This window comes from Sus scrofa, chromosome 5, assembly GCF_054392235.1.
Source record: "Sus scrofa isolate SSC_HxYL_T2T_F1_AM1 chromosome 5, Sscrofa_HxYL_maternal_Yorkshire_Landrace_v2.0, whole genome shotgun sequence".
Lineage (NCBI taxonomy): Eukaryota > Metazoa > Chordata > Mammalia > Artiodactyla > Suidae > Sus > Sus scrofa.
In genome coordinates, this window is record NC_139387.1 from 20,054,940 (window position 1) to 20,066,560 (window position 11,621).

The 11,621-nt window shown below is 55.2% G+C and overlaps 1 protein-coding gene across 1 annotated transcript; it reads right to left on the reverse strand.

Moving 5' to 3' along the window:
• Positions 1-3,070: 3,070 nt before the first annotated feature.
• LOC100523670 (keratin, type II microfibrillar, component 7C) lies at positions 3,071-10,072 on the reverse strand. Its single transcript, XM_021091684.2, has 9 exons — positions 9,601-10,072; positions 7,505-7,713; positions 6,386-6,446; positions 6,170-6,265; positions 5,442-5,606; positions 5,101-5,226; positions 4,636-4,856; positions 3,921-3,952; positions 3,071-3,447 (listed from the first exon to the last, which is right to left on the reverse strand). Exons 1-9 carry the CDS (start codon positions 9,982-9,984, stop codon positions 3,260-3,262), a joined length of 1,482 nt encoding a protein of 493 aa, XP_020947343.1. The 5' UTR covers positions 9,985-10,072; the 3' UTR covers positions 3,071-3,259.
• Positions 10,073-11,621: the final 1,549 nt, after the last annotated feature.

The window sequence follows — 11,621 nt, forward strand, 5'->3', positions numbered from 1 at the left end:
TGTGTGTCTTTTGTGACTTGTTTCTTGTGGGGCACTATCATTATTGTGAAAGTTGCAGGGTATGTTGTGCGCTGAAAGCTTTCTGGGTGGTTTCTGATTTAACATTTTCTATATTTTCCAATATTCCTCTGATATCTTCCTTCCTCCCTTCCTTCCTTTCTTCTTTTTTTTTTCTTTTTGCTATTTAGGGCTGCACCCAAGGCATACGGAAGTTCCCAGGCTAGGCGTTGAATCAGAGATGCAGCTGCCAGCCTATGCCACAGCCTCGGCAACACTGGATGCTCAACCCACTGAATGTGGCCAGGGATCGAACCTGTGTGCTCATGGATGTGGGTTCGTTAACCACTGAGCCATGATGGAACTCCGCCAGGGGTGTTTTCAACACTCTGCCCGGAAACCTCCTTAGACAGATCCACAAATTTTAGATGCCCTTTTTATCGTCCATATAACCACAGGCAATAGTTTTGCCAAACTTTCTACCACTACATAATATGGGTCACTTTTATCCAGCATCTAATAATAATTTTCTCATAGTCCATCCAGCCTTCACTAATGGTCACCTGTGTCTGTCTGATGCCTGATCCTGAAATCAATATCATAGGTTTTAGGTTTTGTTAGAGTAGCATCCCACTTCCAGGTACCAATTTCTCCTTCACTACCTACTCCTATACTGGAACCAAGCAGGATCCTCTGGGGCCTTCCCAGCATGGACCCCCTGCCCCCATCCATGTCCCCTGTCTGCCTCTCGTCTCTAGAAAAACTTCAGCCTCCAAGCCTTCTCCGGGTTCCAAAGAGTAAAATTAATCAGAGAAATGAGAAAATGCAGAAAGAAAGGAAAACCCTCAAGCAAGACAAAACAAGAGTTTAGCCATTAAACAAAGTCAAGGATCTTTAGCTCCTCCTCAAGGGCTATAGATAATCTGAGACTTACTGTTTGAGCTGTTTTGCAAGTACTGAAACCCCCATCAGGTGGAAGAAGTTAACTGTACTCTGCCCACAACCACGCAGCCCCCAGACCAGTTGGAGCCCAAAGGCTGATGATATTGACTCCCAATGACCTCATCACCAACCAATCAGAAGAATGTCCATGAACTGATCGCACAGCCCCAAACCCTCCTCCCTCACCCTGTTTTTAAAAACGTTTCCTTGGAAAGCTTTAGAGGGGTTCAGGTCTGTTTAGCACTAGCTACCAGGTCTCCTTACTTGGCGTCCTGCAATAAACACGGCACTTACGTTCACCATAACCCAGTGTTGGTAGCTGGGCTTTTACTGTGTGTGGGCAAACAGACCCAAGTGTGGTTCAGCAACAGCACCATACGAGAAAACCTCCCCAGACAGAACTGGTTTAAAACGACAATATTTTGCACCATTGCGCGGATTGACCAAGTGATTCTTGTGCTTCATGCTGTTGGCTGGGCTCTGGGAGGTCCACATGCTGTCACTCATAAGGTTGACATTTGATGCTGGCTACCGATTGAGGGCTCGCTCAGCTGGGGGTGGTGGCCAGCGGCTCTGCTCTCCTCCATGCAGCCAGTCCTGTTGAGGCCTGGGTGCAGAAGCCCCAGAATGTCACTTCCACCACATTCTATTGGTCAGAGCAGTCACCGGGCTGGCCGGATTCAAGGGAAGGGGAGACAGGCTTTGTCTCTGAGAGGAGGAAAAGCCAGGGCCATTTCCGAGGATTCAGGGAGACAATACCAAGTTTAGAGTACAGTGTGGCACACAATTAATACCCAGAAATTGCTATTTATTATCCTTGCTGCTGTTATTACTGAAGGCAAGAGGCTGATGTGATGGCCTGGGCCGTGTGTGCAGAGAGGTGAGCCCAGGAGCCCAGGGCACGCTCATGCTTGAGGGTGAGGTCGTCTGGGTGAGAGAAGGAGGCCGAGGGCCTGGCCTGAAGAACAAGGAAGGGAAAGGCTGGAGACTCAGGGCTCAGGAAGGGGAAGGAGGAGGGTAATGGGGAGCAGAAGTGGCTTAGGTGACAAACAGAGAGGACCCTAGAAACTCCAGGAGAGGGGGTCCTCCTCAGACAGTGGGTAGGAAGCTCAGGGCCTGAGGAAGGAGCAGCACTGGGGCTGGGCTGGGGCTGGGCACAGGGACACGAAAAACCAGGGAGAAGGTCATGGGCAGCCCAGGAGAGGGAGGGGGAGGGCCATTCCAGGGCTGCTGCTTCCAGAGTGGGGTTGTGACCCCTCAGGGCCTTCCTCCTGAGAGCCCGCAGACACTTCCTGGACAGAGAACAGGCAAGGTCAGGCCACGCAGGGGGCAGGGGCCATCGAACCCTTGGAGCTGAAGCTCGGGGTACCGGGGCGGGGGCGGGGGTGAGGGCAGTGAGTGGGACGACAGTGGAGAAGGCGAATGGGTGGGATCCCCTCACCTGCCACGGGGCTTCTGGGGAGGGTGTTCCAGGGGCACAAGAGGTGCGTGTATGGGGGGAAGGGCAATGTCAAAGGTCCCATCTGCCCTTGTTTGTTGGGTAGCAGAGGGAATGGGGTGGGGTGGAGTCCAGACTGACGCAGGGTGGCCCCCTCAGGAGGCTGTTGGTGCTTGTGGTTGCTGCTGTGGGGTGTGTGTGTGTGTGTGTGTGTGGAGCAGGGTGAAGATGTGGCAAGAAAAGGTGTGGGGGTGGAGAGGGGGCTAACCCCCCCCCCCACAGCCTTCCAGCAGATCCCATGACTTCCTTTGGTTCCCTTCAAAACAAGTCAGAGGAATAAATCCCCAGCTACCTCAGACCAACAGTGTGACAGGTGGAAGGTCGCACTGTCTGGCCAAGGGAGGCTGGCACTGTTTGGGAACCCATCCTTCAAGTGCAGGGGTTGAGGGCAGGCCAGAAGCACCCCAGTCTTCAGGCCATCCTCCCGTGCCTGGGGTGCTCAGCAGGGGGGTCACTCCAAGAAAGCAGGATGTCACACCACAGAAAGCAGGTCCCTCAGTTTATTGGAAAAACAGGGGACAAGAGGCCAGAGAGTTAGGGGAGGGGGTCCAGCGGCGCTCTTTCCGTGGAAGGAGAACCCTTCTTCCTGGGTGGGGCCAGGGGCGGAGACCCAGGAAGGGAGGGGTCCTTTCCCCGGCAGCACCCGTTCCAGTGGGACCAGAAGCACTGAGGAGTGGCTGATGCGAAGGATGCCGTGATGTATTCTCAGAAACACGGGTGGAAATCTACCAAGGAGCCGCTGTTCTCAGCTGGCAGTGGGGGCTGTGGCACGACTGGTGGATCGAAGGGGCCTCTCTGGCTCTCCCCGGGGATGGGGGCGGCCTAATACCTCCCCAGGCCGCAGGACCCCCCTCCGCAGGTGGTGTTGAGCTGGCCGCAGGGCGCACACAAGCCGGTGCTCACTGCCACGTTCCCGCTGCAGGGGGCGCTGCAGACGCTGCCCGTCACGGGCCGGGAGCCAGACACGCAGAGGTCCCCGCACACGACCCCGCCCCGGGAGCTGCTGACACCTGCAGAGACAAGGTCAGGGTCAAGAGGTCCAGCTGGTGGGCACCCTTGGCTTCTCTGATTTGTCCAGCCCTCCTGGGAAAGACTCAGAGGGCCTTCAGTTCTACTTCTGAAGGTGTGCAAGGAACCTTAGCCCGGGAGTCCTGAGGCCTGGGTTCTGGCCCTGGCTCTGCTTTTCCAACTTGGGCAAGTCCCTTCCTCTCCCTGGGCTTCAGCTTCCTCACCTATACAAGGGTGACATCTGAGGTCCCTTCCTTCAGGGACATACTATTCTTTGCTGCTTCCCAATCGCTTTCTGTGCTGTGAGGGTCTTCCTATGAGCTAACCTCAGTCTCTCCTGCTGCATGACCAGCCCGCTTCCATTTACTGGGGAAATTACTGGAAACACTCCTCCCAGTATCTCTGTATACTCATAGCCAAGGGCATTCTTTTTGCCCAACTTTGAATTTTCCTCTTCGGGGCTCAGGGTACTTACAGACATTCACAGCTCCAATGCCTTCACATAGCCTGAGTGGAGAAAAGGTGAAAACAGGAAAGAGAAAATGGGTCAGAATGAGATCCTCCCGTTCCCCCCAGGAGCTGGGATGCATCATCTCAGGGCGATTTCTGGCCTATATTTATGCCTTCGTGTAACTTTTAAAAAGTGACTTTCCGACAGTTACAGCAATTCTAGGACAATATTTGGCAAGCAGAGTATAGGCTGAAATTCTCTTCAGCCAGATGCCTTTGTGCAGTGCACGGCCGGAACAACTGTACATGCCATGCATGGATGGGCTCAGCTTTAGGAAGGGAGAGGTTCTCTCTTGGGCAGTGAAACGAGGCCAGGATCAGAATTTGGCCAGCCTTCCCACCCTAGGGCAGGGTGGTTGCCTAGAAACTAGGCAGGGAGTAGTAGATCTTGCAAGAGCCGAGGATGGGATAATTTGAGGATGTCCTTACCCAAGAAGCAGAGTACCCAAGTTCTAGTCCTAGGAAGGCCCTGGGCTCTCAGTGACTCTGGACATAGTGGCACTGACCTTCCTTTCTTTGCTATATTCTATGACCAAATTCTAGTCTTTTGAGATGTGGGTTCCAAAGACCCCAGAGTCTAGCTTGGGGCCAGTTCTTGGGACTGAGACTGGGGTATAGAGAAATCGAAAGTGGGCAGATCTATGCAAGAGGAATTCTTGGGGCAGCTGGGATGGCCCTACCTCTGCTCCTCGCCCTCCAGCAGGCGCCGGTAGGTGGCGATCTCGATGTCCAGACCCAGCTTGGAGTTCAGCACCTCCTGGTACTCCTTGATCAGGCAGGCCATGTCCTGCTTGGCCTTCTGCAGGGCGGCCTCCAGCTCCGCCAGCTTGCACTTGGCATCGTTGAGGGCCACCTCGCCCTGCTGCTCAGCTTCAGCCACGGCAGCCTCCAGCTTGGAGTTCTGGGGGCCCAGAAGAGAACAAGGTGGGTTGTGGTCCCTGGGTCTCTGTGCCCACGTCCTGGATGTGTCCAGGCTCTCCCCAGCCAGCAGGGATCACCCCGGGAACAGGCCTCTCCCCTTCATCACATGGGTCTCCCTGAGCGACCACCACCTAGTCATGCACATGGGCTGGAGAATGAATGGTGAGATCCATTTGTGCGCACACGGGCTGTGGGAGCCTGGGTGGGCCTCCAGGGACCCCTACCTGGCACTTGGCATTCTCGATCTCGGCCGTCAGCCTCTGGATCATGCGGTTCAGCTCGTTGATCTCCTCCTTGGTGCGGCGCAGGGTCTCCCCGTGCCGGACCACCGTGGCCTTGATCTCCTCACACTGGGGGGAAGCAGAGAGGTTTGTGAGGCTGATGATGTAGGTGGTACAGTGCTCAGCCTGTGCCACCACACAGGGCAACCCTGTCCTGCCACTGTAACCTGACAGCTGCCTGCCCTTCTCCTACCATCCTTAGGAATCAGAATCCCCAGACAAAAGATACCCCTCGCCTTCCTCCCACGGTCATGACCAGGACGCAGGTGTCCTGGGCCACTCGCCTTGCTGCGGTACCAGCTCTCAGCCTCGGCCCGGCTGCGGCTGGCGATGTCATCATACTGAGCCTTGATCTCCGCCACGATGTTATTCATGTTCAGGTCCCGGCTGTTGTCCAACTTGACAATGACCGAGGTGTCTGAGATGTGGGCTTGGAGAACGCGGATCTCCTGTGGAAGCAGTAAAGAGGAAGAATAAGCAAGTTATCTGGGCTTTTCCCCACTTGCTGGTGCCTATAATCTCTTGGGTCCATCTGGAGCCAAAGTCTCTGGTTTGGAGCAGTCAGTCCTCTGCTGAAATTGCATGGTTTTCTATACAAGTAAGAAGTCCTCTTTCGAAGAAAATGCAACTGCTTCTTAAATGCTTGCTTTGAGCGTTCTTCCGGCCACCTGCACCTCAGCAGGGTCCCTGCAGCCAGCATGCTGCACCTACTTTCTGGGGGTCCAGACCCGTGTGTCGGGACCCACTTCCCGTTCCCCTGGACTAGCCACCCAAAGGGAAGGCTTTTGGCTGCCAGAGAAAAGCTGGGTCAGGGAAACCAGGCTGTGGGTCTGTATTCTGATTTCCAAGGCCCAGTGGTCCTAGCGATGGCCTTGTCCTGCCCCCTACTAATTCTGTCCCTCTGCCTTCCTTCTTCCCTCTCCTTTCTCTTTCTAACCCTCCAGCCTCCGCCTGTGCTCCCACGCCCAGGCAGGGGATGGGAGATGCCCGCTATGGCTCAAAGCCTGCTCACCTCCTCATACAGTCGCCGCAGGAAGTCGATCTCCTGGACCAGGGCCTCCACGTTGGCCTCCAGGTCTGACTTGCGGATGTAGGCGCAGTCCACGTCCTGTGTGGGGTTGAAGGGGGTGTGAGGTTCAAAGGCGCTCTTGGGCTTGGCTGCAGTGTGGCCGGGCAGAGAGGACAGGATGGCCAGGGGCTCAGGGCTGGGCTTGGCTCAGGCACTCACCTTCTTTAGAGCCACAAACTCATTCTCCGCAGTAGCTCGAAGTGCCACTTCTTCTTCATACCTGAGGTGGGCGGGGAAAACAGGAGCTGTCTGCCTGAGCAGCTCTCAACTTGGCCATGAAGCAGGCACGCGGACAAGCCTGAGTCCCAGCCCCTTCCCTGGATGGTCTGCCCACCTCCGAGAGAAATGGGGCGCGAAGAAATCAGGCTGCTGGTCCAGCCTCCAGGTCACATGGGAGAGTTAAATTAGCCACTTGCACATCACCTCTGAGCTTTTCAGTGTGGGTGTGTGTGTGTGTGTGTGGTGGGGGAGCAGGATCTGTGTGTATGTGAGTGTGTGTGCATGCACGAGCATGTGTGTGTGCCTGGGGTGCGGGAAGTGCCTGTTTTTTGCACCCAGGTCTCCATTTTCCTTTCCTCTGACCCCACTCCTTGCCCCTGGCTTAGCTACAGGCAGCGGCATCTCCCTTCTGTCATTCCCTTCCTCGCTTAGCCAAGAGGAGTCAGAGCCAGAGGCGGGGAGCACAGTGGGCTGGGATGGCTGAGAGCATCACTGAAGGAAGCTGATCAGCCCTCAAAAACAGATTCCTTTAGAGCACCCAGCGTGCACCTTCATAGCATATCAGACCTGGAGGTCTATGTCTGTGACTCTGCTACGCCTGCTTCCCAGGGGACCGTGAGCCCCATCAGGAAGGGACTGAATCTACCGTTTGCCCCTGGATCGCTAGCATCCAGCCCAGCACCTGGCTGGTACTGGGAGGTGCTCAGAAAGTGTTAGCTGAGTGACAGAGTGAACTTAGGAAGAATGTCAGGGCTTTGAGGGCTAGACTCAATAGGGATCAGAACGATTAATTTTTCTGGGGTCCTGAGAGAAGGGTCTGGAGGATGGAGAAAGGGAGCAAGCATCATTTCTCTGACCTGCTGGTAGAAAGTCAAGGTGAGGTCTGTCCCCAGGGAACTAGGACCCACCCAGGGGACCCATGTGGTTTAAGGAAAGGCAGGGGATGCAGGTCTCTGCCTCCCCGTCCTCAGGCAGAGACCCAGCCACAGGTCTGGACATGCCCCTGTGCTGGGAGCCTCCTTCAAGCCCTTTCCAGAGCTGGCCCCTTCCTGCACTCACTTCTTCTTGTAGCCCTCCAGCACCTCCTGCACGTGGTTGAGCTCGGAGGCCAGCCTCCCGCTGTCGGCCTCCACGAGCTCGGCCTCCCGCCTCAGCGTCTCGATGTAGCCATTGAAGAGCGGCTCCAGGTTGCTCTCGCAGCACTGGCGGTTCTGGTAGAACTGCAGCTTGGTCTCCAGCAGCTTGTTCTGCTGCTCCAGGAAGCGCACCTGCCGCCCAGAGGCAGAGTCTGAGAATCTCTTCTTGCAGGACCAGAGGGCAAGGAGCAGGGGTCCCAGAACCAGGACCCACAGGCCCCCGACTCTCTGACCCAGAGTCCTCCCTGGCAAGGCTTATGTCACCTCTCTCAAAATCACGTTCAGGCTTGGTCGGCTCACCTGGAAGTCCTTCCTGTGTGCTCATTTCCGTCCCCTCTAAGGCAGTGTATCTGGTGACATGGAAAGAGCTAAGCCGTGCTGAGCCCAGACGTTGCTGCCACTTGTTACTATTGTGTCCAAGGGCCCAGCACCTAACCCCAGTGCAGAGGGCTCACTTCGCTAGGAGGGTTTAATGAGCCCTGGTACAGAAGGGCACCTGCATATGCTGAACAGTTACTATTCTAAGACAGGTGTGATTGTCAGCGTGCAAATGCACAGGTCAACCATTTAAGAAAGGCAGACCGTAAAAGTTGAAAAAGTAAAGCATGTGCCAACTATTAAAACTCTACAACAGGAGTTCCTGTTGTGGTGCAGCGGAAACGAATCTGCCTAGGAACCATGAGGTTGCAGGTTTGATCCCTAGCCTAGCTCAGTGGGTTGAGGATCTGGCATGGCCGGGAGCTGTGGTGTAGGTTGCAGATGCGGCTTGGATCTGGCGTGGCTGTGGCTGTAGCTGTGGTGTAGGCTGGTGGCTGCAGCTCCGATTAGACCCCTAGCCTGGGAGCCTACATATGCTGCAGGTGTGGCCCTAAAACGACAAAAGACAAAACAAAACAAAAACAAAAAATAAAACTCTACAACAGTGCAATTAGAATAATAAACGCTTGGACTATTAGTACAGGGATGTCGTGTGCTTCAAACCTCCGTTTTTACAGATGAGGACTTGAAGGCCTGGGGAGGTTCCCTGAGTGCCTGAGACCTCACAGTGGCAGAAGAAAAACTCATCTCCTGCCTGGCAGGGTGCTACTTCTCTTACTGTAATAATTACTGTGTGCAAAGAAAATTTCATGTCCATCTCCCTGCCATGACGTCGGTCCTCCACCCCATTTGGATCCCTTTGTGTGATAACTTTGTCACATCCCTGGTAAGTCCTTTCTTGTGCTATCCATGGTTTCTCATGCTGTTAGGAGTTCCAGATTTTTTTCAGCCCTTCCTGATGGGTGGCTCTCCAGTGTTACTTCTTTCAAGGTTGGCTCCGGAGAGCCTTCCCTGGCCCCAGAACCTCTTCATCAGTGAAGGCTTCTCCCTCGGCCCCTCAAACCACTGCTGTGTGGTGGTTGCCTGAATTTGATGAAGACAGATGCAGACTTGGGCTGGACACTAACAGCTGCAGGTGTTTCAACCATGTCCAGACAACATGCTGCCTTCCTCCCCATGAGGCCCAAGACAATGGAGACCGTGTCTGTTGCTCATCCCTGAATCCTGAGCCTCAGGTACAGTGGCTTGGACAGACCGCTCTGGTTCCTGCTCAGTGGCCAAGTCGCCACTGGTATAGAAGCTGCTCTGTGTGATCTAGGAGATTCCTGCCAGGAGGTCTTTCAGCATCACATTGACCAGCCCACCCCTGGGCACAGGGAGCATCTCTTTGCCATGTAAGCAGTTGTTTGGCTTCAGATGCGTTGAACACCCACATAGCAGCTCTTTGCTCATAAGATAGTCACTCTTGGCACTAGAGGTTCTACCCTTAGCTCTCTTTCTGTGTTTTCAGTGTGTGTCCTCCATCAGACCTGGCAGCTTTTGACCCTAGTCTTGTCTTTCTGTCTTTCTGTCTCTGTCCTAGAGGTATGGCTGCCTCTCCCTCTGGACAGCTGCTATAGGTCTGTCTCTGACTTCCTCAATGCCCAGCCTGGGCCCTGAGCATAGGTAGGCTTCAGGAAGTGTGTGATCAAGGACACCCACCTTGTCAATGAAGGCGGCGAACCTGTTGTTGAGACACTTGATCTGCTCCTTCTCCTCTTGCTTCACACACTGGGCGTTGGGGTCGATCTCCAGGTTGAGGGGCGTGAGGAGGCACTCGTTGATGGACACGGTGGTGATGCAGGGCGGGCTGGGACGGACCACGCCGCCAGAGCGGTACCCGAAGCTGCGGCCATAGGAGCCAGCGCGGAAGCCTCCGCCGACGCTGCGGCTGCCAAAGCCCCCGGTGAGGCCGCGGTAGCAGGAGATGCCCCGGTAGGGGGCGGCCGAGATGCAGCAGCGGCCAGGCCGGGGCCCGCAGGCTGAGGCGCAGCTGAAAGCACGGCCGCTGAATCCAGAGCTCATGGAGCTGAAGCCACAGGTCATGCTGGAGACAGGGAGGTGTCTGAACAGTGGAGAAGCTGGCAGAGGACGGAGCTAAAGGCCTGTGCTCCCTGGGCTGAGGCAGGCCCTTTTATGCACCAGGGCAGCCGGCAGTAAAAGGGGCAGCAAAGAGACAATAGCTGCGTTTTATTGGCTTGGCATCACCCCGGCCTCTTAAGAGTCAACCCGCTTGCCTTTCAGTGTAGCTGTGTCAACAAGCCTGGCTGCAGGCCTTTTTCATCTTCAAAGCCCTTTATGAGCTTCCTCATTGCCTCTCCCTCCCATTGCTCCTGGAAGTGGAGACCTCCTGGAAGCATCTAGGTGGACCCCGTGCTCTGAGTGCAGGGAATGGGTGCAGTGACCTGGGTGGAGCTTGGTCTCCGAATCCTTTTCTGGAAGCTGGGCTATGGCCCTGGACCTATGATCTGGCCTTGGAGTAGAGGGGCTAACCTGTCCCACGTTGGGGGCAGTGTCCCAAACAACAACCTCTGGGCTTCTTTGTCTTCCTTTCTGTCTCTCTCTTTCTGTCTCTCTCTTTCTCTCTCTCTCTCTTTTTTTTTCTTTTTAGGACCGCACTCGGGGCATATGGAGATTCCCAGGCTAGGGGTCCAATTGGAGCTACAGATGCCAGCCTATGCGACAACCACAGCCACCGCAATGCAGGATCCAAGCCACATCTGTGACCCGTACCACAGCTCACAGCAACGCTGGGTCCTTAACCCACTGAGCGAGGCCAGGGATTGAACCTGCCTGGTTCCTAGTTGGATTCACTGCTGCTGCGCCACGAAGGGAACTCTCTGTCTCTTAAAGCACGTCCATTTCTTCACCGTCGCTATGAGCTTCTCCTAACGTGTTCCTACGCAGAGCCTAGTCAGAGGTGGGAGTGGGGGGATAGATTTGGGAGGAAGCATGGTCCCTGTCCTTTGGGTTTTCTAGGAAGACAGGAGCCATGGGGCACCTGCTGGGACATGGAAGAAACTGAGCCAGAGAGTTCAGGTGAGAACCAGGGCTGTTCTTCAGAGTTCTGGGCTTTGCTGCTGGAGGGCCAGGGGTCAGGAGTGGGAATGAGATACTGCAGAGCCACAGGGATTAATCAGGGAAGACTTCTTGGAGGTGAGTTTAAGGAAGACTGGGTGGGATAGGGATAGAAATGATGGGAGGCAGGAAAGGAGTCCAACTCTGCTTTGGGGACTAGGCTGTGTCATCACTCATTCCCTCATTTGTTCCGTACATTCTTCTTCTTCTTCTTTTTTTTTTTTTCTAATAAAAAAAAAATTATTTGGCGTTCCCACTGTGGCTCAGCGGGTTCAGGACCCGACTAGTATCCATGAGGATTCGGGTTTGATCCCTTGCCTCGCTCCGTAAGAGAGGGTGGCATGCACATGGGGGTGCCAACGTTTGCCTAGTGGGGCAGGGGAGAAGCCACAGGTGGGGGAGAGGCCCCTGCTGCCCAGGCTGAGTTGGGGTCTGATGTGGGGGGGTGGGTGTTCTCTGGGTTCCCAGCAGGAAAGCTGAGTGATGGCTGTGTGTCCACACCCACTGGGAAGGGTGAAAAGTGATGAGGTGGGGGGAGGCTACCTGGGTCCTGAAATGGTGACTTTCGCCTCTCCCCGGACCCTCGGGGTGAGTGGAGGTGGGGG

Coding starts and splice junctions, on each gene's coding strand:
- LOC100523670 (XM_021091684.2), bottom strand. CDS start 9,984: ATGACCTGTGGCTTCAGCTCCATGAGCTCTGGATTCAGCGGCCGTGCT. Junction 5,607..6,169: donor TGCGGCGACTGTATGAGGAG/GTGAGCAGGCTT, acceptor CTGCTTCCACAG/GAGATCCGCGTTCTCCAAGC. Junction 5,227..5,441: donor AGAGCTGGTACCGCAGCAAG/GCGAGTGGCCCA, acceptor GCTTCCCCCCAG/TGTGAGGAGATCAAGGCCAC.